This window comes from Bufo gargarizans, chromosome 2 (assembly GCF_014858855.1).
Source record: "Bufo gargarizans isolate SCDJY-AF-19 chromosome 2, ASM1485885v1, whole genome shotgun sequence".
In the NCBI taxonomy this organism is placed as follows: domain Eukaryota; kingdom Metazoa; phylum Chordata; class Amphibia; order Anura; family Bufonidae; genus Bufo; species Bufo gargarizans.
The window spans coordinates 340,662,944-340,688,339 of NC_058081.1; the positions used below are offsets into that span (position 1 = coordinate 340,662,944).

The 25,396-nt window shown below is 47.9% G+C and overlaps 1 protein-coding gene across 6 annotated transcripts in view; it reads left to right on the forward strand.

Moving 5' to 3' along the window:
- The window catches only part of RNF44 (ring finger protein 44), a 71,089-nt gene that overhangs the window by 20,340 nt on the left and 25,353 nt on the right, over positions 1–25,396 (forward strand). Inside the window, exons 2-5 of one of the 6 annotated variants that reach the window (XM_044280607.1) lie at positions 17,921–18,027; positions 20,895–21,071; positions 22,769–22,970; positions 24,652–24,816. In XM_044280607.1, coding sequence (XP_044136542.1) covers positions 20,968–21,071; positions 22,769–22,970; positions 24,652–24,816 — 471 coding nt within the window. In that variant the 5' untranslated portion in view covers positions 17,921–18,027; positions 20,895–20,967. Of the gene's footprint in view, positions 1–14,239; positions 14,474–14,654; positions 14,678–17,920; positions 18,028–20,894; positions 21,099–22,768; positions 22,971–24,651; positions 24,817–25,396 lie in introns of those variants that run through there. The other 5 variants (XM_044280606.1, XM_044280608.1, XM_044280605.1 and 2 more) reach the window with 5 other exon arrangements.

Below are 25,396 nucleotides of genomic sequence, written 5' to 3' on the forward strand. Positions count from 1 at the left end.
AGGAGATGCCGGCTTTGCGATCAAGTGGTTTAAGGTGAGTTAAATTATATTTATTTTTTTAACCCCCTCCAGCGCTATCTTAGTATGCATTCTGTATTAGGGCTGCAGTAAACGAATATTTTTGTAATAGAGTATTCTATCGATTATATTTCTCGATTCATCGAGTAATCTAATAAGAAAAAGCTACTTAAAATAACGTACGTAATTAGGTATGTATAAAGTTATTGGTTTGAAGGGGTTAATAACTTTATACATGCCTAATGCCAAGGTGCTTCCATTAACCCCTCCAAACCAATAACTTTATACATGCCCATTGGGTTTGGAGGGGTTAATGGAAGCACCTTGGCATTAGGCATGTATAAAGTTATTGGTTTGAAGAGGTTAATGAAAGCACCTTGGAGGTGCCTTCATTAACCCCTCTCTAAACCAATAACTTTATACATGCCAAGGTGGTGCTTGCACTCCATTAACCACTCTCTCATCTGCTTGCCCCCAGCTCTGACTGCTTGCCCCCAGCCTGATCTGCGCCCCCCCAGCCTCTGATCTGCTTGCCCCCCCCAGCCTGATCTGCTTGCCCCCCAGCCTCTGATCTTGCCCCCCCCAGCCTCTGATCTGCTTGCCCCCCCCCAGCCTCTGATCTGCTGCCCCCCAGCCCCCCCCCAGCCTCTGATCTGCTTGCCCCCCCCCAGCCTCTGATCTGCTTGCCCCCCCCAGCCTCTGATCTGCTTGCCCCCCCGCCTCTGATCTGCTTGCCCCCCCCCAGCCTCTGATCTGCTTGCCCCCCCCCAGCCTCTGATCTGCTTGCCCCCCAGCCTCTGATCTGCTTGCCCCCCCAGCCTCTGATCTGCTTGCCCCCCCCAGCCTCTGATCTGCTTGCCCCCCCCAGCCTCTGATCTGCTTGCCCCCCCCCAGCCTCTGAATCTGCTTGCCCCCCCCAGCCTCTGAGCTGCTTGCCACCCCCCCAAGCATCTGATCTGCTTGCCCCCCCCAAGCCTCTGATCTGCTTGCCCCCCCCATGCCTCTGATCTGCTTGCCCCCCCACCTCTGATCTGCCTTGCCCCCCAGCCTGCTGATCTGCTTGCCCCCCCCCAGCCTCTGATCTGCTTGCCCCCCCCAGCACTCTGATCTGCTTGCCCCCCCCCAGCCTCTGATCTTGCTTGCACCCCCCCCAGCCATCTGATCTGCTTGCCCCCCCCAGCCTCTGAATCTGCTTGCCCCCCCCAGCCATCTGATCTGCTTGCCCCCCCCCAGCCTCTGATCCTGCTTGCCCCCCCAGCCTCTGATCTGCTTGCCCCCCCCAGCCTCTGATCGCTTGCCCCAGCCTGATCTGCTTGCCCCCCACGCAGCCTCTTGATCTGCTTGGCCCCCCCCAGCCTCTGATCTGCTTGCCCCCCCCCAGCCTCTGATCTGCTTGCCCCCCCCAAGCCTCTGATCTGCTTGCCCCCCCCAGCTCTGATCTGCTTGCCCCCCCCAGCCTCTGATCTGCCTCCCCCCCCCAGCCTCTGATCTGCCTCCCCCCAGCCTCTGATCTGCCTCCCCCCCCCGCCTCTGATCTGCCCCCCCCCAGCCTCTGATCTGCCTCCCCCCCAGCCTCTGATCTGCCTCCCCCCCCAGCCTCTGATCTGCTCCCCCCCCCCAGCCTTGATCTGCCTCCCCCCCCAGCCTCTGATCTGCCTCCCCCCCCCAGCCTCTGATCTGCCTCACCCCCCAGCCTCTGATCTGCCTCCCCCCCCCCCAGATTGATCTGCCTCCCCCCCCCAGCCTCTGATCTGCCTCCCCCCCCCCCCCAGCCTCTGATCTGCCTCCCCCCCCCCCCAGCCTCTGATCTGCCTCCCCCCCCCCAGCCTCTGATCTGCCCCCCCCCCCCAGCCTCTGATCTGCCCCCCACCAGCCTCTGATCTGCCTCCCCCCCCCCAGCCTCTGATCTGCCTCCCCCCCCCCCAGCCTCTGATCTGCCTCCCCCCCCCCCAGCCTCTGATCTGCCTCCCCCCCCCCCAGCCTCTGATCTGCCTCCCCCCCCCAGCCTCTGATCTGCCTCCCCCCCCAGCCTCTGATCTGCCCCCCCCCCATGCCTCTGATCTGCCTCCCCCCCCTCCCCAGTATTAATCATTGGTGGCAGTGGCCACAGGGTCCCCCTCCTCCCCCCCCCATCATTGGTGCAGTGTCAGTTCCGATCGGAGCCCCAGCAGTGTAATGCTGGGGCTCTGATCGGTTACCATGGCAGCCAGGAGTCACGCTACTGAAGCCCTGGCTGCCATGGTATGTTGGTGAGCAGAGAGCAGCGCATTATACTCATGTGCGCTGTGGCCGCCGGTCTCTCCTTCTTCTGTCTGTGCGGCGGATTGCTAATGCTTACAGCATTAGCAATGCGCCGCACAGGCCTATGAGAAGGAGCGACCGCCCTCCACAGCGCACGTGAGTATAATGCGCTGCTCTCTGCTCACTAACATACCATGGCAGCCAGGACTTCAGTAGCGTCCTGGCTGCCATGGTAACCGATCGGAGCCCCAGCATTACACTGCTGGGGCTCCAATCGGAACTGACACGGCCACCAATGATGGGGGGGAGGAGGGGGACCCTGTGGGATATGGCCGGCACAGTCAATGGTAGCGCAGTGGCCACAGTCCCTCCCCTCCTCCTCTGTCCTCATTGGTCTTCAGCGGCAGCCGCGCACAGTGGGGAGGGAGAGACTCCCTCCTCCTCCCTCAGCTGTGCCGGCCGGCTCAGTCCTGCCTCTCTGGCCTCCGGAGGACACGGAAGTGGTGAGTGAGACGCTTAATTTCACTCCCGCTCCGTGATCACGTGATGTAAACGATTCCTCGATGCAGGGAAACTGCATCAATGAATTTTTTGACTCGATTTAATCGAGTTATAATCGTTTCAGCCCTATTCTGTATTCAGAATGTATTTTCCCTTATAACCATGTTATAAGGGAAAATAATACAATCTTCAGAACATCAATCCCAAGCATGCGCGTACCAAACATGCACGATTTTTCTCACGCACGTGCAAAACGCATTACAATGTTTTGCACTCGCGCGGAAAAATCACACGTGTTCCTGCTGTGTGAAAGAGGCCTTAAGGGTAGGGTATTTTCCCATGTGGGGCGTCTGCTGCAGGTTTTCCACAGCAGATCTAAACTGTCTACAGCAGCAAAAGCTACACCAAACTGCGGATTGTGCTGCAGATGTTGGTGCAGAAACACTGCAGATTTGCTAGAGATTTCATCTGTATTGCAAAGGGTGAAATCCGCAGCAGCTATCTGCAAACTTAAATTGACATGCTGTGGATATAAAATCTACATCGCATGTAAAGTTTTGTGCGGATTCCAGTGCAGACACTTCCTGCTGCGTCTAGATGAGATTTTGGTACTGTAGATGGCACACAAATCCATGGCAGCAAATCTGCAGAATTTACACCACATAAGAGACTATATACTCATCAAGAAAAAAAACAATGCTGCTTTGATGCAGTTTTTGGCCGCACATCTCGAATGGATTTTCTGTGAATGTCGCATGTTGCAGTGCGACACCATAGACTGCCATTATAAAATTGTTGCAACAAAATGTCGCGCGACAAATGTCGTCGTGTAGACCTAGCTTTAAAGGGGTATTCCCATCTCAGACAATGGGGGCATATCGCCAGGACCTCTGGGACACACACCTATTTTGTAAGCTGAGCCGGCAAAGTAAAAGGAGGGCGCACCACGCTTGCACAGCCACTGTTTCCATTCACTCCAATGGGGCTGACGGAAATGGCCGAGCAAGCGCTCAGCTATTTTCAGCGGCCCCATATTAGTGAATGGAAGGCACATGCGTGTGCGCCCTTCTTCACTTTGCCAGCTCCACTTACGAGCTAGGTGGGACCCGCACCTATCAGACAATGGGGGCTTGCCCTAGTGATATGCCCGCATTGTCTGAGATGGGAATACCCCTTTAAATCTGTGCCCTGTTCCTGTTTCTAACACTAGCATATCCATAGTCATATCAGAGCTGAAATATTATTGTTAAAGCTGACAATGTAGTGAATGTAGACGGTGTGATGAATGCAGAAGTGTCAGCATTGCTTTCTATTATTCCAGTAATTAGCCCACTATCTTATGGTAATGAGTAAATCTTCGCCCTCGGTCTGAAGCATCTGCGCTGTGCACCCTGTCTACAGTAAGCAGCGCAGAAATCTCTATATGAAAGTCATTTAAAGGTCAGCCAGCAGACAGATGTAAACAGCGAGCCCTCTCCCCCGAGCCTGCAGTCTTCCCGTACAGTAAGGTGTCACACAGGACTAAACTTAGTCACCAGTCATGTAATGTATACTGTGCTGGTGGAAGAATGAACATTCAAGAAGTAACTGCTTGAAGAAAAACCTGTAGTCAGTATCTCTTCTCTAAAACTGCCCACAAGCTCTTAATACAAAGGTAGGGAGTTGTTTTGGCTCTCAAAGTTTCACATAATACATTTAAATTGCAGACATTCGATAAAACAGTCAACACTTAAAGGGACACTGACAGGCCCAATAATCATATTTAGGTGTGTATATGTATGTATGTATATATATATTAGGGTGCACTGTCCGAGTATGGTAACTGGTGCTTACCCACTAATACGGAATAAAGAAATCGGACTGCACTCCAGTTGAATCTTCAGTGAAAAAAGGTTTATTCACCCATAGGTGGCACAAGCGACGTTTCGGCTCGCATATGAGCCTTTCTCAAGCGTATGCGAGCCGAAACGTCGCTTGTGCCACCTATGGGTGAATAAACCTTTTTTCACTGAAGATTCAACTGGAGTGCAGTCCGATTTCTTTATTCTATATATATATATATATATATATATATATATATATATATATATATATATATATATATATATAGTACAGGTCTTCTAAAGTGTATTAAAATCATCTAAGTATCCCCCCTGTCCACCTTATAAATACAGTAAACTGAAGTTTTATAACCTGGTAGAAGCGTCTTTATTCTACCCAAGGGGCGGCGTTTCATCTCCACTTGCGCCCAGCCAGCTGCCCCCCAACTGCCGTTTTGAAGCACCGCCCAGCTCATCAATATTCACTTCGCTGGGCGGCTACTACTGTCCCCGGCTGCACAAGATCTGGCGCATGCCCAATACAATCCTATGGGCATCGGCCTCTAGTATTAACCCATTCTGAGGTGTAAGAGAGCAGCGCTCTGAAGAGCTGCTCTGAACAGTGCCCGGCGCATACCGAAGAGGCTGAAGCAGCCTTGAAGATGCTGACTGAACGCAGGCGCGATGTGAGGGTGCCAGGCGCATGCGCTGAAGATAAGACGGAGGCCGATGCCCATAGGATTGTATTGGGCATGCGCCGGATCTTGTGCAGTTGGGGACAGTAGTAGCCGCCCAGCGAAGTGAATATTGATGAGCTGGGCGGCGCTTCAAAACGGCAGTTGGGGGGCAGCTGGCTGGGCGCAAGTGGAGATGAAACGCGCCCCTTGGGCAGAACGAAGACTCTTCTACCAGGTTATAAAACTTCAGTTTACTGTATTTATAAGGTGGATAGGGGGGATACTTAGATGATTTTAATACACTTTAGAAGACCTGCATCGGATCACGGACCCGTTCACTTTAATGGGTCCGCGATCCGCCCGTTCTGCTAAAAGATAGAACATGTCCTATCTTTTAGCGGAACGGAGGTACGGGACGTAACCCCACGGAAGCACTCCGTAATGCTTCCGAGGGGTCCCGTCCCGTGCGGCCGTTCCGCGATTCCGGATTTGCGGGCCCATTGAAGTGAATGGGTCCGCATTTGTGATGCGGAATGCACGCGGAACTGTGGCCGTGTATTGCGGCCCGCGATTTGCGGGCCGCAATACGGCCACAGATCACACACATTCGTGTGAACTCGGCCTTAGAAGTAAGGACCTGTTTTATCTGCCTTAGGGCTCATGCACACTACAGTATTGCTTTTTCAGTGTTTTGCGGTCCGTTTTTAATGGATCCGTTCCGTTTTTTGTTTCCTTTCCGTTTTTCAGTTCTGTTTTTCCGTATGCCATATACAGTATACAGCAATTACATAGAAAAAATTGGGCTGGGCATAACATTTTCAATAGATGGTTCAGCAAAAACGGAACGGATATGGAAAACATACAGATGCATTTCCGTATGCGTTCCGTTTTTTTTGCTGACCCATTGACTTGAATGGAGCCAAGCACATGTTCGATCATTTTCTCATCTTGGATGACATTTTGGGGCTTTGGAACCAATTACTCACGTTTAGTGATGAGCGAACTTCTGTTTTAAGTTCGGCGTCTAAAGTTCGGCTTCCGGTTAGCGGAGAATCCCGATATGGATTCCGACTTCCGTTGTGGTCCGTGGTAGCGGAATCAATAATGGCCGATTATTGATTCCGCTACCACGGACCACAACGGAAGTCGGAATCCATATCGGGATTCTCCGCTAACCGGAAGCCGAACTTTAGACGCCGAACTTAAAACAGAAGTTCGCTCATCACTACTCACGTTACAATGGTTTTTAACACACAATGGTCGTCCTGGAGCTAATTAATATTGTAACTTGAGGGACCACTGTATTAGGATACTAGGATGCAGTCGATATCTTCTCATGGCCCATGCGCGAAAGATCACAGGCACACAACCATATGTGTTTGCAGTCCTCAAAACATGGATACCAGCCGTGTGCATGCCCTCCTTCTTGAAATTTGTTCATGATTTTCTTACTGATAAAAGGTGAATTGCGTTATGGATTACGTTACCACGGACCATAATGCAATTCTATGACCGAATGCCTTTAGAAGCATTCCATTATTCATTCTGTCATAATAGAAGTCTATAACGGATCCATCCCGTTTCCGTTATGCAGGGGAGTCCTCTACTGATCCTGGGTCCTCTCCTGCATAACATAAACCGTATGGATCCGTTATGCAGGCCATAGACTTATATTATGACAGAATGCCTCTAAAGGCATGCCGTCATAGAATTGCGTTATGGTCCGTGGTAACAGAATCCATAACACAATTCACCTTTTACCAGTAAACGAAGCGTGAACGAATTTCATAACTGGAAATTTGCTCATCTCTAGTAATGACAATTCTGGAGCAACTATTCTTATGGCTCTATGTTGTGCCATTCCTTTATTATTTATACTAGAAGTTATGACTGAATAGCTAGCAGTCTGCAGTAAGGGTACAGAGGGATGGTAACCAGTTGGGGGTGTGCACAGTCTGACTCTATCCAATCAGTGCTGCCATTTTCAGACTGTGCAGGGTCACACCCCAACTGGTTAACAAAATTATCCACAATCGGTGGATTTGTGGCCTACACAGATCTAATCGGCATGACCAGCTTTTTCTGGGTGTATAGTGCTACTCTCTTGCCTCGTCTAGGCCTCCAGCAGTACAGTTGTGTTCCTATTAAAGGGTTTGTCCAGTTTGTTTTGGGTTTTTTAATTTACCCCCCCCCCCCAGCCAGTTGTACTTTGTAGAATTCCTACTCAATTTTTCCCTCCCATCTATTAGTTTCGGCATGGTTATGTGTAGCTCCCCTCCCGGCCTACCTGCACACCAGTGTGAGCTGTCGTCTTGCGCTATAAAAGGTGGCATCTGCAGGTGCTCTGGCTCCCCCTACTGGTTCCTTGCATAGATGAGGTTTATTAGATCATCGCACAAAGTGAAAGTACCAGTCACATAGCTAGAAAAATAGTTAAAGGGGTTGTCCGGGTTTAGAGCTGAACCCGGACCGGACATACCCTTATTTTCACCCAGGCAGCCCCCCTGAGGCTAGCATTGGAGCATCTCGTGCTCCGATACGCTCCCTTGCCCTGTGCTAAATCGTGCAGGGCAAGGTCTCTTTTGTTACTCTTAATAACACACTTCCGGCAGTGTGTTCGGTGACATCACCGGCTCTGATGGGCGGGCTTTAGCTCTGCCCAAGCCTTTTTACTGGCTAGGGCAGTGCTAAATCTGGCACATCAGTGCCAGTGATGTCACTGGGCTTCCTGGCAGCCCCATGGAGAGCCCCGGTATGTCACCGGATCTCCAAAAAATGCCTTTGCCCTGCACGATTTAGCGCAGGGCAAAGGAGAGCATCAGAGCATAAACTGCTCCGATGCTCAAGTCAGGGGGGCTGCCGGGGTGGAAATGGGAATATGTCTGGGTTCAGCTCTGAACCCGGACAACCCCTTTAACCTTTTGTGACAGAAAGGTCAATTGAAAATATGATTTTTAGCCCAAAAGTTGTAACTTGCAATCATAAAAAAAAAAAAAAAAGCCTCCAAAGGTGTACATAGCCTTCAAGGCCTCATGCATATGACCGTAGGTAGTCTTGTGGACTGCAAACGGTCTGTGCGCAATATACGGACACTGGCCATGTGCCCTCCGTATAATGGATATGGACCCATTGACTTGAATGGGTCTGCAGGATACAGAGCATTGCGGAATGGAGGCACGGATCGGAAACACTGCAGTGCGCTTCCGTGGGATTTCGGTCTGTGCCTCTGCCTATTTGTTTTTGCGCTGTAGACCATCTATTTGGGGCCCACTGCATGGCCCACATGCGTTTGTGTGCATGAACCCTTGTTGTAGGGTAGATGTTATTTATTTCAAACAGCTGCTCCTACCAATATACAGTATGTTGGTTGTGGAGTGTGATAGGAAAGCCATAGAAGAACATAGATATCCAGCAAAACAAAAGTTATGCTAAATCAGCGGAGTGCTGCCTCTCCCTTTGTTTTGTTGGGCTCTATAGTGAGGGGCTGAGTTGGACTACACCTCAGGAGGCACGTGCCCACCTACGCTGCATCTCTACGAGAAGAACATAGGTGTGTCTGGCTGATGAATGACTGGGCTTATGAGGCAGCAGTTCTGCCCACTGTTCGCACATTGCATATTCAGAACAATGTTTTAACAAACCCCATTCACTCTCTGCATGCTGTAGTCTTCAGACATTCCTAATTGCAGACTGAAGTCTTTGGCCATATCCATACAGAAAAGGTGGATTTCATTGCAGATTTTAAGGGGTTGTGCCAAGTTATCCCTTCTACACTATAGGGCAGTGGTCGGCAATCCAGCTGTTGGAAAACTATAACTCCCAGCATGCATGCTCCCCCAAGAACTCTCATAGAAATGAATGGAGCATGCCTGGAACTGTAGTTTCACAACAGCTGAAGTGCTGAAGGTTGCTGATACCTGGTCGAGAGGATAACTAGCTGATTGCCGGCGGTCCAAATGTTGGGATTTTCACCAGTCCGGAGAACAGTGTTTCCTGTTCCCCCGTTCTGATGGAGCATGTGCACTGCCGCTCTATTCATTCTATATGGGAGATCACTAAGCGCAGCACTAATAGGCGATCGCTAAGCGCAGTATTTGGCTATCTCTTCCATAGAAATGGGTTATGTAATAAAATGCTCCCCCACTTCTGTGTGACTCCTTTTCCAGAATGGAACAGGTGGGCAGATGCTGGAGAGTGACGTCACCAGTGATGTCCGCCCACTCTATTCACGTAGACTGTACTGACTTGTTTGGATGTACATTGCTAGAAAGAAATACACCACTGAATTCCTGGAAAGTCTAAGCTTTGGTAAAAATGAGCAGCGGTACAAAGCGTCAGGCTTGTAGATTTAACCTGGCCAATCCCTCCAGGTGTATTTTTTTTATTGTCCCCATGTGGAGCAGGCCTGCAGGGGGAGAGCGGCAGCGGTTCCCAGTGGCTGTCCTCATTATGGCTTTCCCTGGGGCTGTGCAGCAGTGAATGGAGGGCACAACCTGACCTCTGGGGCTCTTGTCTGGTGGTAGTTGGGGGAACCCTTGATGGAGAATGTTTGGCAGGAGGTCAGGTAGAGTGTAATTGCAATAAATAAAGTCCCAGATAATGGGAGTAGTACTTCATACAGCAGCAAAAGGTTTGAGATATGTTACAGAGTAGGATTCTCCCAATAGCTGTGTATAGGCAGCCCCAATGATGGTGGTAGAAGTCCTTCCAGGGGGACACAGACCTAGACAGGACAGACACAGGCGGGGTAAGGCTGAGTTGCGAGTAGGTTCCCAATTGCAGTCAGTTTTGACTACGATTGCATTCCGTTCAGTTTTTATCGCGCGGGTGCAATGCGTTTTTCACCCGTGTGATAAAAAACTGACTGTGGTACCCAGACCCGAACTTCTTCACAGAAGTTCAGGTTTCGGTTCGGTGTTGTGTAGATGTTATTATTTTCCCTTATAACCATGTTGAATGATAGCATTCTTAATACAGAATGCTTAGTAGGTGGTCAATTGAGGGTTAAAAAATAATTAACTCACCTTCTCCTCTTGATGGCGTAGCTGCCGGTCTCTTCTTAATACTTTAATCATGAGCTGCCGGTGTTCTGCCACTTTTCTATACCCGGACAAAAGTCTATACCCGGAAGTGATGTAGCTGCACCGGAAGTCACGTGGACGCGTTGGAATCAGCTGGAGGAGGGGGTGTGCGCGCTGCGCAAGCGCATTCGGCTACAGTATGTTAATCTGGCAGAACGCCCCTGCATTTTCCCAGCCCTCCATTTCTTTACTATCCATCTCTTTCTTTACCAGCCATCTCTTTCTTTATCATCCATGGTGGCATAGAGTCAGTTTTAGCAAGTGGCAAGCGTGCAAATTAATGTAGATTTCGGGCTCGCTTCATTCTGCCAGATTACTATACTTTAGCCGAATGCGCTTGCGCAGCGCACACACACCCTCCTCCAGCTGATTCCAACGCGTCCACGTGACTACCAGTGCAGCTAAATCACTTCCGGGTATAGACTTTTGTCCGGGTATAGAAAAGTGGCAGAACATCGGCTAAAGGACCTGTGGTGACGTCAGATCATATGGTCCATCACCACGGTGATAGATCATGTGATTGGACCTTGTGATCTGACGTCACCACAGGTCCTTTAGCCGGCAGCTCATGATTAAATAAGTAAGAAGAGACTGGCAGCTACGCCATCAAGAGGAGAAGGTGAGTTTTTAATTTTTTAACCCTCAATTGACCACCTACTAAGCATTCTGTATTAAAGAATGCTATTATTTTCCCTTTATAACCATGTTATAAGGGAAAATAATACAGTGAATAGACTGTCATCTTAGAAACCATGTGTGAAAATCGCACCGCATCCGCATTTGATTGCAGATGTTTGCGATTTTTCACTCGGCCCCATTCACTTCTATGGAGCCTGCATTGCGTGATAAACGCACAATATAGAGCACGCTGCGATTTTTCACTCAGCCCCATTCACTTCTATGGAGCCTGCATTGCATGATAAACACACAATATAGAGCATGCTGCGATTTTCACGCAACGCACAAGTGATGCATAAAAATCACAGCTCATGTGCACAGCCCCATAGAAATAAATGGGTCCGGATTCAGTGCGGGTGCAATGCGTTCAACTCGTGCATTGCAGCCGCACGGAATTCTCACCTGTGTGAACTCAGCCTAAGGGGAAAGGATGACTTTCTGATAGCTATCCTAATAACTCCTATCTGATCTATTCATCCCAAGGCGCCCATGTAATGCTGTGAGGTGCTTCTATCCTAGCAAGGAGATCTGTGCTGGAGGTTGTCCCAGAACTAGCTGCAGTTACAAGTGGTGTCAGGGGTGCAGATCTTAAAGTTCAGATGGCCAGCCCATCTCGGTGTGTGGTTGGTGCAATTAACCCTTCCCACAAGTAGTAAAGTCTTGATGGTAGCTTACTGTCTGAATCCAGTGCACAGCCTCAATGGTTCTAAATCGGGGATGCTCATCCTGCGGCCCTCCAGCTGTTGAAAAACTACAACTCCCAACATGTCCTGATTGCTGTAATCTGTCAGGGCATGCTGGAAGTTATAGTTCTGCAACAGCGAGAGGGCTGCCGGTTGGGCATCCCTTTTCTAAACCTTCTGTGGACGTCTGTTCTTTTTTCCTCAGTGGATTTCTTCTCTGGCAGCTGTTCAGTCTCAGGAATGATGTTTCCTGGGTAAGGCCGAGTTCACACTACAGTGATTTCCATCAGTGATTGTGAGCCAATACCAGTAGTGAAGCATCCACAGACATAAGGGAAAGATCTGCTCCTGTTCTGTGTTTTTGACCCGTCCCTGGTTTTGGCTCACAATAACTGATCAAATAACTGTAGTGTGATCTCAACCTAAGGCCTCATGCACACAACCGTTTTTTTTTTTTGTTTTTTTTTCCCCGTTTGGTTCTGTGTACAGACAGTATACGGAACGCATTCATTTCAATGGGTCTGCAAAAAAAACGGAATGTACTCGGTATGCATTCTGTATTTCCGTTCAAAGATAGAACATGTCCTATTATTGTCTGCATAACAGACAAGTATAGGACTGTTCTATTAGGGGCCAGATGTTCCGTTACGCAATATACGGAATGCACATGGATGTTATCCGTATTTTTTGCGGACCGCAAAACACTGAGAAAGCCATACGGTCGTGTGCAAGAGGCATAAGGCACACGACCGTATGGCTTTTTCTGTATATTGTGGTCCATTTTTCACAGATCTATTGTTCCGTTTTTTGTTTCCATTCTGCAAAAAATCTCCATATGGTTTCCTTATGCGATTCGTTGTTTGCGGATCGCAAACGGAAACATAAAATTTGGAATCATTACTGTAAGTTGCAGTAATGTTTTTAAACAGTAAACACGTGGGCATGGATCTGCAAAAAACGGATGACATACAGATGTGTTCCATATGCATTCCGTATTTTTTTGCGGACGAATTGACTTGAATAGAGCCACGGATCGTTATTTGCGGCCAATAATAGGACAAGTTATATCTTTTAGAGGAACGGATATACGGAAACTGAATGCATACAGAGTAAATCCTTTTTTTTTTTTTTTTTTTTTTTTTTTTTTGGTTCCACATAGCAAGAACGGAAACGGGAAAAAAATAAAGAACGTTTGTGTGCAAGAGGCCTAAGGCTTCTCTTTGGGCCTAACTTGAAGGAGTTCACACATGTACGTTGTCTCTACCCTCTAACCAGAGGAAGTCTCTATGGCAGTGATGGCTAACCTTGGCACTCCAGCTGTGGTGAAACGACTCCCAGCATGCTCCATTTATTTCTATAGAGTTCTGAGAGCAACCAAGCAAGGGGGCATCTTGGGAGTTGTAGTTTTACCACAGCTGGATTGCCAAGGTTAGCCATCACTGCTCTATGGCAACCTAACCAAAGGCTCTTTCACACTTGCGTTGTCCGGATACGTTGTGTACTCCATTTGCCGGAATTACACGCCGGATCCGGAAAAACGCGAGTGAACTGAAAGCATTCCGTGCGGCTCCCGGGGCGCTCCAGAATGACGTCAGAGCGCCCCATGAGCATGGATGACGTGCCATGCGATCACGTCATCCATGCGCGGGGGGCGCCCTGACGTCACTCTGGAGCACCCCAGGAGCCGCACGGACGGTAAGTATACTGCTCCCTCGCTCCCCACTACACTTTACTATGGCTGCCAGGACTTTAGCGTCCCGGCAGCCATGGTAACCATTCATAAAAATGCGCCAAAACGACTTTTAGCTTAAGGCCGGATCCGGATTAATGCCTTTCAATGGGCATTAATTCCGGATCCGGCCTTGCGGCAAGTGTTCAGGATTTTTGGCCGGAGCAAAAAGCGCAGCATGCTGCGGTATTTTCTCCGGCCAAAAAACGTTCCGGTCCGGAACTGAAGACATCCTGATGCATCCTGAACGGATTTCTCTCCATTCACAATGCATGGGGATAAGCCTGATCAGGATTCTTCTGGAATAGAGCCCCTAGGACTGAACTCTATGCCGGAAGAAAAGAACGCAGGTGTGAAAGAGCCCCTAGACTGCCAGGGTTAGCTGTTTTTTGTCCATACACAACCATCAGGAATACATGGTGCATAGCGAGAAAATTAAAGAGTTAATCCCATCTAGCGATATGCCCAGCAGTGCTCCTCTGGGTTCACTGTAACGTGCTGGAGGGTCACAGACCTCTCTGCTGGGACCACATGCCACGGACTGGGGAGAGAAATGTGTTGGGATCTACTTGCTGCCCTTGATTGTGCAGACTGAACAGCCCCTAGCCACCAGGCAGTGTATTAGATAGCTCACGTTCCTTAGGGGGCGAGCCGCCTGGTTGCTATGGGTAACGGCTGCTAGCTACCGATGTCATTGCTGCATGGAGAAGGGACCGCCACCCCCCTCACCAGGTCAGCAAATGCGGGCGCGTCACGTGACGTTTGGCGGGCGGGGCTGCACGAGCAGCTCTCGTCATAATTTTGCCTTTGGTTCGGGGAGGGGGACTGACGCTTGGCTGTGCGCGGGCACGTCACGTACGCGCTCCCCCCTGTGTTGTGAATAGGGGAGCAGGACGTTGTCTGTCTTAAAGTGACAGAGACCGGAGCCTGGGCGCCTGTACAGTAGGGCGCGCTACCCCGCATGTCGGGCTGGGTGGCGAGCGAGCAGCAGCCGCCTGTGACCTCGCGTGAACCCGGCTCGCGGGGACCGAGACGGAGGCACCGGGTACGTTATTGAGAGCAGACACCGTGCTTTGTCCGAGGCTTTCTGTTCTGAGCGCTCAGCTCCTCCCTCTGGCATGTAAATACTGGCCACCTGGGTCACGTGTGAAGCGGGGCTGCTCCGGTGAGGGGGTGACCCTGTGGCGGGCACACGTGCTGTTGTTGTAGTTGCGCCTCTGTCCCTTTGTGTCTCGGTCACAGTGGACGGGTGAGTGCTGCTGGGGAGGAGGCCTGAGGGGCTGCGCTCAGCCTGCGGAGAACACGACGAGCGCCTGGCTCTTTTCCTTTGTTGTTGCTTTGTTGTTTCCTGCCGAGCACATGGTGTGAGACTGGAGCCTGCTCTTAAAGCCACAGCCTGCTCCCATGTGGTCACCGTGCCCATACATGCCAAGGTACTGTTGGAGGGGCATGGCTGGCACAAGCATCCCATCTGAAGTACTGTGGTAATGCTAGAAACCCCGCTGCTTTAGGTGTAAACACCAGAACGGTTTCTGGCGCCAGAGCATGAGGGTCTAGACCAGGGGTGACTGTTGATAAGTCGGCTGGGTCCTATTGCAATGGATGAGACCACAAATGTTATCACTGTGACTTTGGTGCCAGCCAGTATAAGTTACAGAAGCATTGTCACACCGAGGATACTGCTTAAAGGGTTTGTCCTACAAAAATAAGGTCATTTTGGATCTTGGGACCCACCACAATCCAGAGAGTTTTACTTCTATTCCACAGCACTTTACAGACCTCAATGGAGCTCACAATCTATACTGATCCGTATGTCCCGAGAATGAGGCGTCTGTACACGGTTTTGTACTGACATGCACACTAATGCTCTTTTTTTTTTTTTTTTTTTTTATTGGGGGAGGGGTGTCCAGCTGATAGGTATTACCTATCCTGTTAGGTAGTAAATGATTTTCATGAGGTAGCCCCTTTAAAAGGGATTCTGGTGCCACATACCTAGAAATAAAACCTTCCGCCTATTTAGTTGTGTACTTATCAGTTGAAAGGAACGTACTTGGTCCCATGTTGATATGGCGCCCCAATTCGGAGAAATAAGCCTTTGTAGCTTATGTAAATGATGCCTTAGGTGCAACAAGGGCGTTGCCCTTGCACTTGAAGCTCCAGTCACTTTCTGTTCAATCACCAGTTGAAACCCAGCAGTCTCGCCGAAAACTAGCCAGATCCCTGCCGGGTCCCATTCTAGTCCGTGTGGTCTGCAGGTGAACAACAGTATCCTCTGCAGATGCAACACTAGCTTAGCCAGTTGGGCCTGCCATGTACTGCGGCTATCTGTTGTGTGATGCATCTCACACATAGTAAAAGCCACAATGCTGATGTGAACAGAGTCTTAGCAACTCAATGTGGAGGACGTGGTCCATTTTTTTCTTCTCGGGTGCTGTGAAATGCTGTTTCCTGATGGTAGAAATTGTGCAAAATAGCTAGTTTTTGCCAATTTCTCTGGGGAAGTATCCTAGTCAAAAATGATTGAGACATAGGTTGCATATTGATCCCCTTTCACTTGAGACCCAGATCAGTCATAGGCATCAATCACAAAATCTGTATGTAATGGTACTGATTCACACAACCATACTCGGTCCAGAAAACCTAGGCCGTGTGTAGGCCGCATCTCTCGGAATCATAGTGTGTTATGATGGTCCATTCCTATGTAATTGTGGGTCAGTTGGACTGTACTCACATGATGTATATTGGGTTCTATAGAAGGGTCACATTAATGCTGAGTGGTATCTCCCCTCGCTGTGATACAGATGGGTGGCTATCCTCCTGTGTTATGTCATTCAAAAATCTTTCAGCTTGCACCTATAGTTCAACCAAGGTGGTTGTTGGCTGCTGTATAGAGATCAGTCACCCCTTCCAGTCCAAGATATTCTCGATGGGGAAGAGATTTGGCAATTAAGCTGGCCAGGGGAGCTGCTGCATGCCATGAAAGGCACGTTGTGTGTGCGAGTGGGCGTTATCTTGTTCTAACACCAACCGTACACGTTCATATCTCAATTCTTATCAAACTGATAGGTATTTGTTTATATCCTGTCAGGAGCTCAGAGATAAGGGCTGAACATGATCCATCAGGGCTTCTATCCGAGGATACCCACTGTAAGCAGAAAGCCTGCCACTCTACAGAAACTTCCATATGTACAGAGGAAGGGCTGAACGTTGTTGACAAAAAGAAATTTAATAAAAATTAAAGCCCAAAATGAGTAGAATGCAAGAATAAAAAATGCCCGGAATTCAGCTGTCAGTTGACTACTGTGGCGGGGCATGGTAGCCAGTGGCTCCCTGCTCGGCTTTTCACACTTATAGACCGCTAGGCCTGAAGCCCATGAGAACACACAACACAAGTGATGTGATGATGTCATCATGACTGCTTGTTCTGGGACGCATGCAGTGCAGGCCAGAAGAAACCTGTGGTCGTGGATCAGAAGTCAAGTGAGTATTAAATTTTTTTTTTTTTTTACGACTTCAACCCCCCCTCTCTTTGGCCACACAGCGTTATTATAACAAGGCATTCCACTCTGGGGAAGTATATTTCTACTTGGGCCACTATTGGGGGGGGGGGGGGGGGGCATATTACTACTCGGGGCACTATATAAGAGAATATTATAACTATTTAGGACACTGCTTGGTACAATTAATTTGGGGGTGCTGGGTGAGCACTATTACTATTGGGGGCACTGCTTGGGCACTATTACTTTTAGGGCACAATCTACTTGCTGAAATTATTTTTATAGATGCCACTGGTGACAGATTCCCCGATCAAACTGTTTGCATTGACACATAGCTGTGGTTCATCGGATTAAAACATGGTTTTCCTTTTGTAGATCCAAGGCCCCATTTCTGAGTCATAATACTTTTTCTTCATATGCAGATTAGGGCTTTGGTGCAAAGAGGGCAGCACCATTGCATTTGTTGCACCCATACTCTACTCATTTCTGTGGTCATCCCCTCCTTCATCCTGTCAATTAAAGCCAAGAGGGAGTGGCTGGCCACAGAAATGAGTGGAGCTTGGGTGCAACAAGAGCAATGGTGCTGCCCTTATTGCACCAAAGGCCCAATTTGCATGTTAAGAAAAAGCATAATAACTCGAACGAAGCCTCTGGTCAACCAAAGGAAAACAGTGTTTCAATTAGATAAACCATTTGCTAGGGAGTCCGCTGGCGACCGATTCCCTTTAAAAGGGTTCATACTGTCTTGCAGTTTCCACAGCAAGATGGGATGAAGTGCTGGCCCTTGGCTGCTCCACTATTTGCAGGGCCTTATCTGTGTATTACTAATATATTCAGGAGGACTATCTGTGTGGGACATTTATTTCTTTATTATTCAGGTGGCATTGGGGGGTAGCAGCAGGCTGACACTGTTGGGTCACTGGAATAGGGTAATTTGGTGGAGAGGATGATGGAAAAGTGAGGAACCTAAGTATTCTGTGTGGCTAACTCTGCAGAGAGACAAGATGTGGCTGGAAAAAGTTGTCCTGGTGGTTTGAAGCGTATGGAGAAGATGAGAAAAGAGGATGTCTACAAACAGAGGAGACCTCACTGGATGTGATAGGTGTGTACTGCTGTATTCTTTGGTAGCACTGGTTCTGCCCAGAAAGTCAAGGCAGCACACTAAAAGTAGGGCTGTCTCAATGCCTTGGCCCATGTCTCTCACCTTCTCAGTTCCCTACTCCATATCTTGGAGACAACAGGAGACGGTGGCAGCTGCTCTGGCCACCACAGAGGGGCAACTTCCGGGGAGGTTTTGTGCTGCATTGTGTTATTCGGGCTGTTGGGTTGGTGTGTTATGCTCCACTGTGGCATGTTTTATGCTACTACTGATGTGGTGCTGCATAGTAGTATTTGGTTGCTGGTGAGGTCCCACCATCACCATGGGTTGGCTGGTGGGGTCTGAGAATAAAATGTTTAAGAAGCCCTGCTATATATAATTGGCATACATTTAGACAGGCTGTCTAGACATTCACCAATGTATCACAGTGGCTGAGACTGGATGATAAATGTGGTCCATTGCACTGTTGTCTAAGGCTTCACGCACACTACTATATTTTTCGTCTGTGCACTATTCAGATTTTTTGCAGATAAGTATTTGTGGAAGCATTACAAATTAGGGATCGACCGATTATCGGATTTACCGATATTATCGGCCGATATTCAGGATTTTGAACACTATCGGTATCGGCATCTATTTTGCCGATAGTGTATGGGGAACACAGATCGCGCTACTGACAGCGCTCTCCGTGTTCCCCTTAGCAGCACAGGGGAGAAGGAGCAGTGTCTCCTCCCCCTGTGCTGCTCCTGCCGCTGCCGCCAATGTAAGGACAGGGGACAGGAGGAGGGGAGGAGCTATGGCCACTGCTCCACCAATGAAGATTAATCTATCATTCATTCATATACAGAAGGCGGGAGCTGCAGGATCACATAGCCGGCTCCCGTCCTCTATGAGCGGTAGCTGCGATCTGCGGTAGTTAACTCCTCAGGTGCCGCGGATCGCAGCTACTGCTCATAGAGGTCGGGAGCCGGCTATGTGATCCTGCAGCCAGCTCCCGCCTCCTGTATATGAATAAATGTGGGATTAAGCTTCATTGGTGGCGCAGTGCACCCCCCCAAGCCCCCCAGTATCAGACATTGGTGGCGCAGTGCGCCCCCCCCCCCCCCAGTGGTGGCGCATAGGGCCCCCCCACCCCAGTCGCAGTGCGCCCCCCCCCCCCCCCCCCCCCCCACAGGATTCCCTCTCCCTTGCTCCTCCGATCGGAGCCCCAGCAGTGTAATGAAGCCCTGGCTGCCATGATAAGCTCCATGCTGCTGTGTGCACAAAGCACAGAGCAGCAGGGACAATGAGAGCTCCTATTCACCCTGATAGATCTCTATCAGGGTGAATAGGACAAGGGTTCTAGTCCCTAAGGGGGCTAAAAGTTAGTTTAAAAAAAAAAAAGTTATAAAAACACCAAAATATTAAATATAAATGAAAAAGAAAGATTTACAAAAAAAATAAATAAACATTAACAATACATTAATTTTCAGCAGATTTGTGGGAATTTTTTTTTTTTTTTTTTTCAAAAATGAAAATTCCCAGAATATCGGTATAAATTATCGGCTATCGGCCTGAAAGTTCACAAATTATCGGTATCGGCCCTAAAAAATCAATATCGGTCGATCCCTATTACAAATCACTTTGTAAATTACACTCACACCTGTCCTGACACTGAATAAAAACTAGGGCCCTCTGCACTATGCTTCACCCTATGTGTTTTTGGATACAGGTACTTCTCTAGGCATCATCATGGGTGTTATGGCATGTATAAACCCTGCTGTCAGTTGCTACAAATTCAGTAGCAAAGAATTTAGTAGCAGTGTCTGGCTATCTTATTCCGCCATGCGTTAAGAAGCCCTTTAAAAACCCTCTGCTCAGCCTGCTATTTTGAGGTCAGACAGACAACCAGTTGGACATCACCTGGCTGCTTGCCAATCCACTTCACTAACAAGCCGCCAGGAATATGGAACGACAAGTGTCTGTTAGCCATGGAGATCACTGGGCGGCTAGGAGACTGACTTGTACTCAAAATCGGAAGATGAAGTGTCTGCAAGCCACTACCAATAGTTCCCACTAGTTGCGAAGTTGGAGATGTACCAAGTTTAGAAGTGATCCTTTAACCTCAGGAAGGGGGGGGTCCAACTGCTTTGGACCTGCATCATTCATCCTCTCTGGGGCCGCCAGAGATGGCCAAGTACAGCAGTCAGACCTCCAGCGATCGGTTAGTTATCCCCTATCCTTTGGATAGGAGAACATCTAAACTTGGTACAACCCCTTTAAATACCACAATGTAATGACCGTACTCCTCCTTCTGGTCCTATAATCAAGATGTCCTATAAATGTGGTCAGACGAAGTCCACCTAGTCGCTCTACTCAGGCTTGATAGTTTTTCAGGGAGGTTCTGAATGACGTACCAGATTACCAGTCCTAGGAATGTAGTTCTTCTATTAGGCTATTTACCATGCCTTCTTTTTGCCTCCTTGTACCTCTGTTCCTATGTGTGCTTATTTATCTTGCTATTGGACGTGTTGAAACTCATTAGGCCATACAGTATTTATAGGTGCTGTATTTGTTATCTAAACAGGATGAACCTTAACTGCACTTTGCAAATGTGGAAATTGGTTCTCTGACCAAAACATTTCACCTAAAGTACAAAATATTCAAAAGACCTGACTTCTCGTCACTATGGCCGTCTATAACTGTGGATTTCACTGAGCTATGCCATGATTAACTGGCTCTGCCAAGGTCTATACAGTAAAGAAGGTTTCCGATATCCTCTTGGTTCCTGGCAACCCTGAGTGCATGATCTGACTGTGACGAGTAATTCACTGGCTGTTATTGGGTTATTAGTTCATTTATTTTTAACTCATAATGTTATTTTTTCACAGAAAGAATAACTGCAGTTAAGTTTCTCCTTGTTGGAAAAGCCCTGCTTGCCACTTTGCCTTCCCGACATCACAAATGCGACCATGGGAGCTGGCAGTGAATAGGTGGCCTCCTTCAGCCCCCATAAACCAGCGGAGGTTCTTTGGACCCTGCAGCACCCCAGCACACCTCAGGCGAAGGTAGGAGCTGCGGGGGCTCTGGAAAAGGTATCACATTCTAACATAGCGTGCATCATAGGCTTTCTCTTGTTTTGGGCTCGGTAGCAAAATGCATATGGTTTATGACAGCACGGCTGAAAGAAAAGTTGTTGGTCCTCAAGCATAAAACCACAGCAGACAGAAGAGGTTATACCTAGTATTCCTCCTCAGTAGTAAAGACATGAGAGAAATGATGGCATGAACCAGCAATGTTAGACAGCCATCTGAGGTCATGTGCCCCCTCTGGCAGGGTAGTAGAAATCCAGACTTTTGTACCATTTCTACCTGGATGTCTTGGCTACTGATCAAATAACAATCCTAGATATAGTTTTGGTTCAAGATTGTCAACTCTCTGGATCGGTTTAAAGCCAGAAATTCAGAATTACAAGCTTATCCTGAATACAATGTCATGCTGCTCCGACAGTCTGGTAAATAGCATAGGCTAGATTTTACATGAGGACAACAGGTAGGTTGGTTTAGCTGACTCCTCCACTTCTGATTTAAGGGGGTTGTCTGTCTTTGGTCCAGACCTGTGCCCGTTAACTTGAAAAATAAGACCTATCTGTCTGCAATTCCACCGCTGCTCCATCCCTGGCCACTTCCAGTCATTGCAGGACCAGGATACGTCACTGCCGATGTAACCACTAAGGCCTGTGATTGTTTTCAAACCAGGCTTGCCTTGTGCGAGAAGCAGGAATAGAAGGAAAGTCTAAAGGTCCCCATAAAGATTCAGTAGCTGCTGGCCGAACTGTTCAGCCGACAGCTCTTTATACTCCCTCCCAGCTTTCCCATACACATACATGTTTGACTGAGCTGAACGTGTTTTCAATGGGGAGAATGGAGAAAGCTGCTGCCAGACACTTCTGGTGGTGGCTTATCTCCTTGGAGAATAAAAGGATCAAGTGAAAATATTCACTTCTTCCTATCCGTCTCTCCTCCGACATCATCCGTTGGGGGGAGAGTTGGGAGCTCCCCATGCACTGTCGAGCAAACCCGCCATTTTCGGCAGGTTCAGCCGACAATAGACTAATATGTATAGAGGTCTTAAAGGAGTTATCCCTTGACTAATGCAAAAAATGAAAATCAGAAATCATATAGTACATAACAATGTTTTTGTCAAAACTAGAACCAGCCCTGTACCTCACATGGATCTATAGATTCCCCCCAACAATTCATTGCTCTGCTAGATTTATATCAAGCTGGTGGCTTAAGGGGAGTGTCTTTTCTGTTGCGGCTAAGGGGGCGTGTCTCAGCTCTCCCTATCACAGCTCAGGAGGCAGTCGAGAATGAAACTGAGCATGTGTGGCCATCTCGGTGAGCAGGTCAAAGAAATGAGAGAAAAAAACAGCAGGTGGTGCTGTACAGATACATTTTATTGAATAACTCATTCCCGATCATCTGCTCGTGTAACAGACCCTTTAGTTTTCTCTTCTATAGTTGTTTTGATACCTTGCAGCAAGATTGGGGAGAGTATTGTTAGTAATGGCAATATGCAAAGTTATGCCCAAATTGGCCATAAATTGAAGAGACCATAGTTCATGATGTCTGTCAATTTACTGCTTTGTCTTATTCAAAGCAAACTTGTTTCTAGAGAGGTTTTCCATATAATCGGAAATGCATGTTTTTTCTTTCTGGAATATATTTTCTTTGTCTCAATTTTTTTTTCCCTTTATTCATAGTCCTCCAACGAGGCGTCAGTGGGGCAGGAGGGACAGACCTCAACAGGGCATCCTCATTCAGGATGAGAATTCTTTCCGGGCTACTTTCTTTCCTGTAGATGAACACAGAGTTTTTGCCCTCACCAGCACTCCACCACGAATGCTCCACCCCACTGCACACTCCACCCAGCAAACCCCATTCATGGTTGACCTTCATGAGCAGGTAATTGGATTTCTCATAGTTGAGATTGATGTGTTTCTCATATAGCAGAGACCTGCAGCTAATTACCCTGACCGTCACTAATGCTCGCACTTCTGGGCTTCCTACCTATGCCTCGTGTGTCCAATCTGGGCATAGGTAGTTGCGCTGAATACTGGTAGCTTTAGGGTCCATTCACACGTCCGCATCCAATTTTGCGGAACGGGTGCGGACCCATTCATTTTCTATGGGGATGGAATGGATGTGGACAGCACACAGTGTGCTGTCCACATTTGCGGAGCGCGGCCCAGATCTTCGGGTCCGCAGCTCCGCAAAAGATAGAACATGTCCTATTCTTGTCCGCAGCTGCGGACAAGAATAGGCATTTCTATAGGGGTTTTGGGCGGGTGTGTTGCGGATCCGCAATTTGTGAGTCCGCAACACACCACGGCGTGTGAATGGAGCCTTACTGAGTAAGCTAACAGTATTCAAACTGCAATTCTTATTTTGGCCACCAGGTGGCAGGCCAGGGTAAGACCTGAGCAAAAGTGAGCAAAATTAGCTAATAAATTCCCGATAAACCAAAATTAAAACTAAAATGTAATAAGCTCATATATGAAGCACATAATGATCACAAAAAAAAAAATTGTATAAAAGTTTAAATCGCCCCCTTTCCGTATAATTTAAAAGTAAATACCTAAATAACAATAAATATAAGCATCATGGGAATCGCCGCAACCGAAAATGCCCATACTATTAAAATAGAAAAAAAAAATCCAATATGGCGTAACGGGAAAAAAAAGGGTCAAAATGGCAAATTTTGACTTTTTTATTTATTTTTTTATATTTTTTTTTATTGCTTCTCTTACCCAAAATGTAATCCACAGCACTCTTCCATTATCAAAAATCCTATTCTTTATTTGTCCGACAGCATACAATGAAAGCGACGTTTCGACTTAAACAAGTCTTTTTATGAAGCCTAGGCTTGATAAAGACTTAAGTCGAAACGTCGCTTTCATTGTATGCTGTCGGACAAATAAAGAATAGGATTTTTGATAATGGAAGAGTGCTGTGGATCCTTTTGAATCACTAGTGCATCAAGGGACCCTTGGCCTGGACCCCAATCTGCGAGCACCCCCTTTGGACCATTGTTTTTGGTACCGAGAGAATTGGATGTCTGCCCCATGGGAGGGTATGTAGTGCTGCCTAATTAAATAAAACACCATTGACTGAATTGGACGAGTGCTGCGGACCTCTATACGTAGCTTTTTTCATGCAGCAGTCACTTCCACTGCTTGTCCCCAGACAGATTAATTCTTTCTAGGCAGCAGATGGCTGTGTACACAAGGCAATCTGCTGCCTACAAATGATGATTTTGGTGTCTGCATGAGCGATGCTTTCACCTTGTGAACAAGCGCTTGCTCGGGTCATCAGTGACATGTTTACGCAGGCAAATTATTGAGAATGAGCGTTTGTAGGAATGTTTGTTCCTGATAATCGTCTGATGATCATCACGTTCAATTGGACCTAAAAAATAAATAAAATCTTTGGTAGAGTCCATTGTTTTGTGACAGTTTGAAAACGGCGCAGTTCCAAACTTTTTTTATTTTGCTTTTAATGTGCATTCAATAGAAGTTTGAGACATTTATTGTAGGTTCCATATACTGCCTCAGTAGTACAGTCGTTAATTTGTATTGTTTTCTAGGTACACCAGGGACCTGTCCCTCTGTCATATACTGTTACAACGGTAACCCAAGGCTTTCCTTTACACACCGGGCAGCACATACCGGGGTGCAGCACCCAGCAGTTGCCAGCATGTTCTGTCATGTTCAGTGGCCAACACTACCCCCTCTGCTGCCTTCCTCCTCCGGTGAGTGACAAAGAAAATGGGAAAAAAGGTTTTTTTTATTTCATTTACCCAGTGCCACTGCTGACTGGTGTTTTGTCTCCTTGCTAAAGAGTGTTCCATAAGAGCCGAAATACACCCATTGCAACAAAGCACTCCACTTGTCATAATGCATTGTGGAGACCTTGAGCTGCTGTGTTTGTGCCTGTCAACCGAGGAGGCTCCAGGAGCCTGAGAGAAAAGTAGAGAAATTGAATGACTAGTAATATGGATGTCACATTCTAGTCTATGTCTTGGATCACTTTCAAACAGTCAGTATTTTTCATCAGCATTTGTAAGCCAAAACCAGGAGTGAATCCTACAGAGAAAAAGTGTAATAGAAAGCTTTCTGCCTGTTCTGTGCATTGGACCCACTTCAGGTTTTGGTTTACGAGCACTGATTAAAAAAAAACAACTAAATGCTGTCCTGTGACAGTGGCATTAAAGAAGACCCGTGGCCTCACTATGGGATCGCCAATACAGTCCCATGCCCTTGCAATCCTGGCGTCGGCTATTATAGTCGTGCCCTGAAGCCTTCTATATAGATGGGTAATCCATTGTCCAT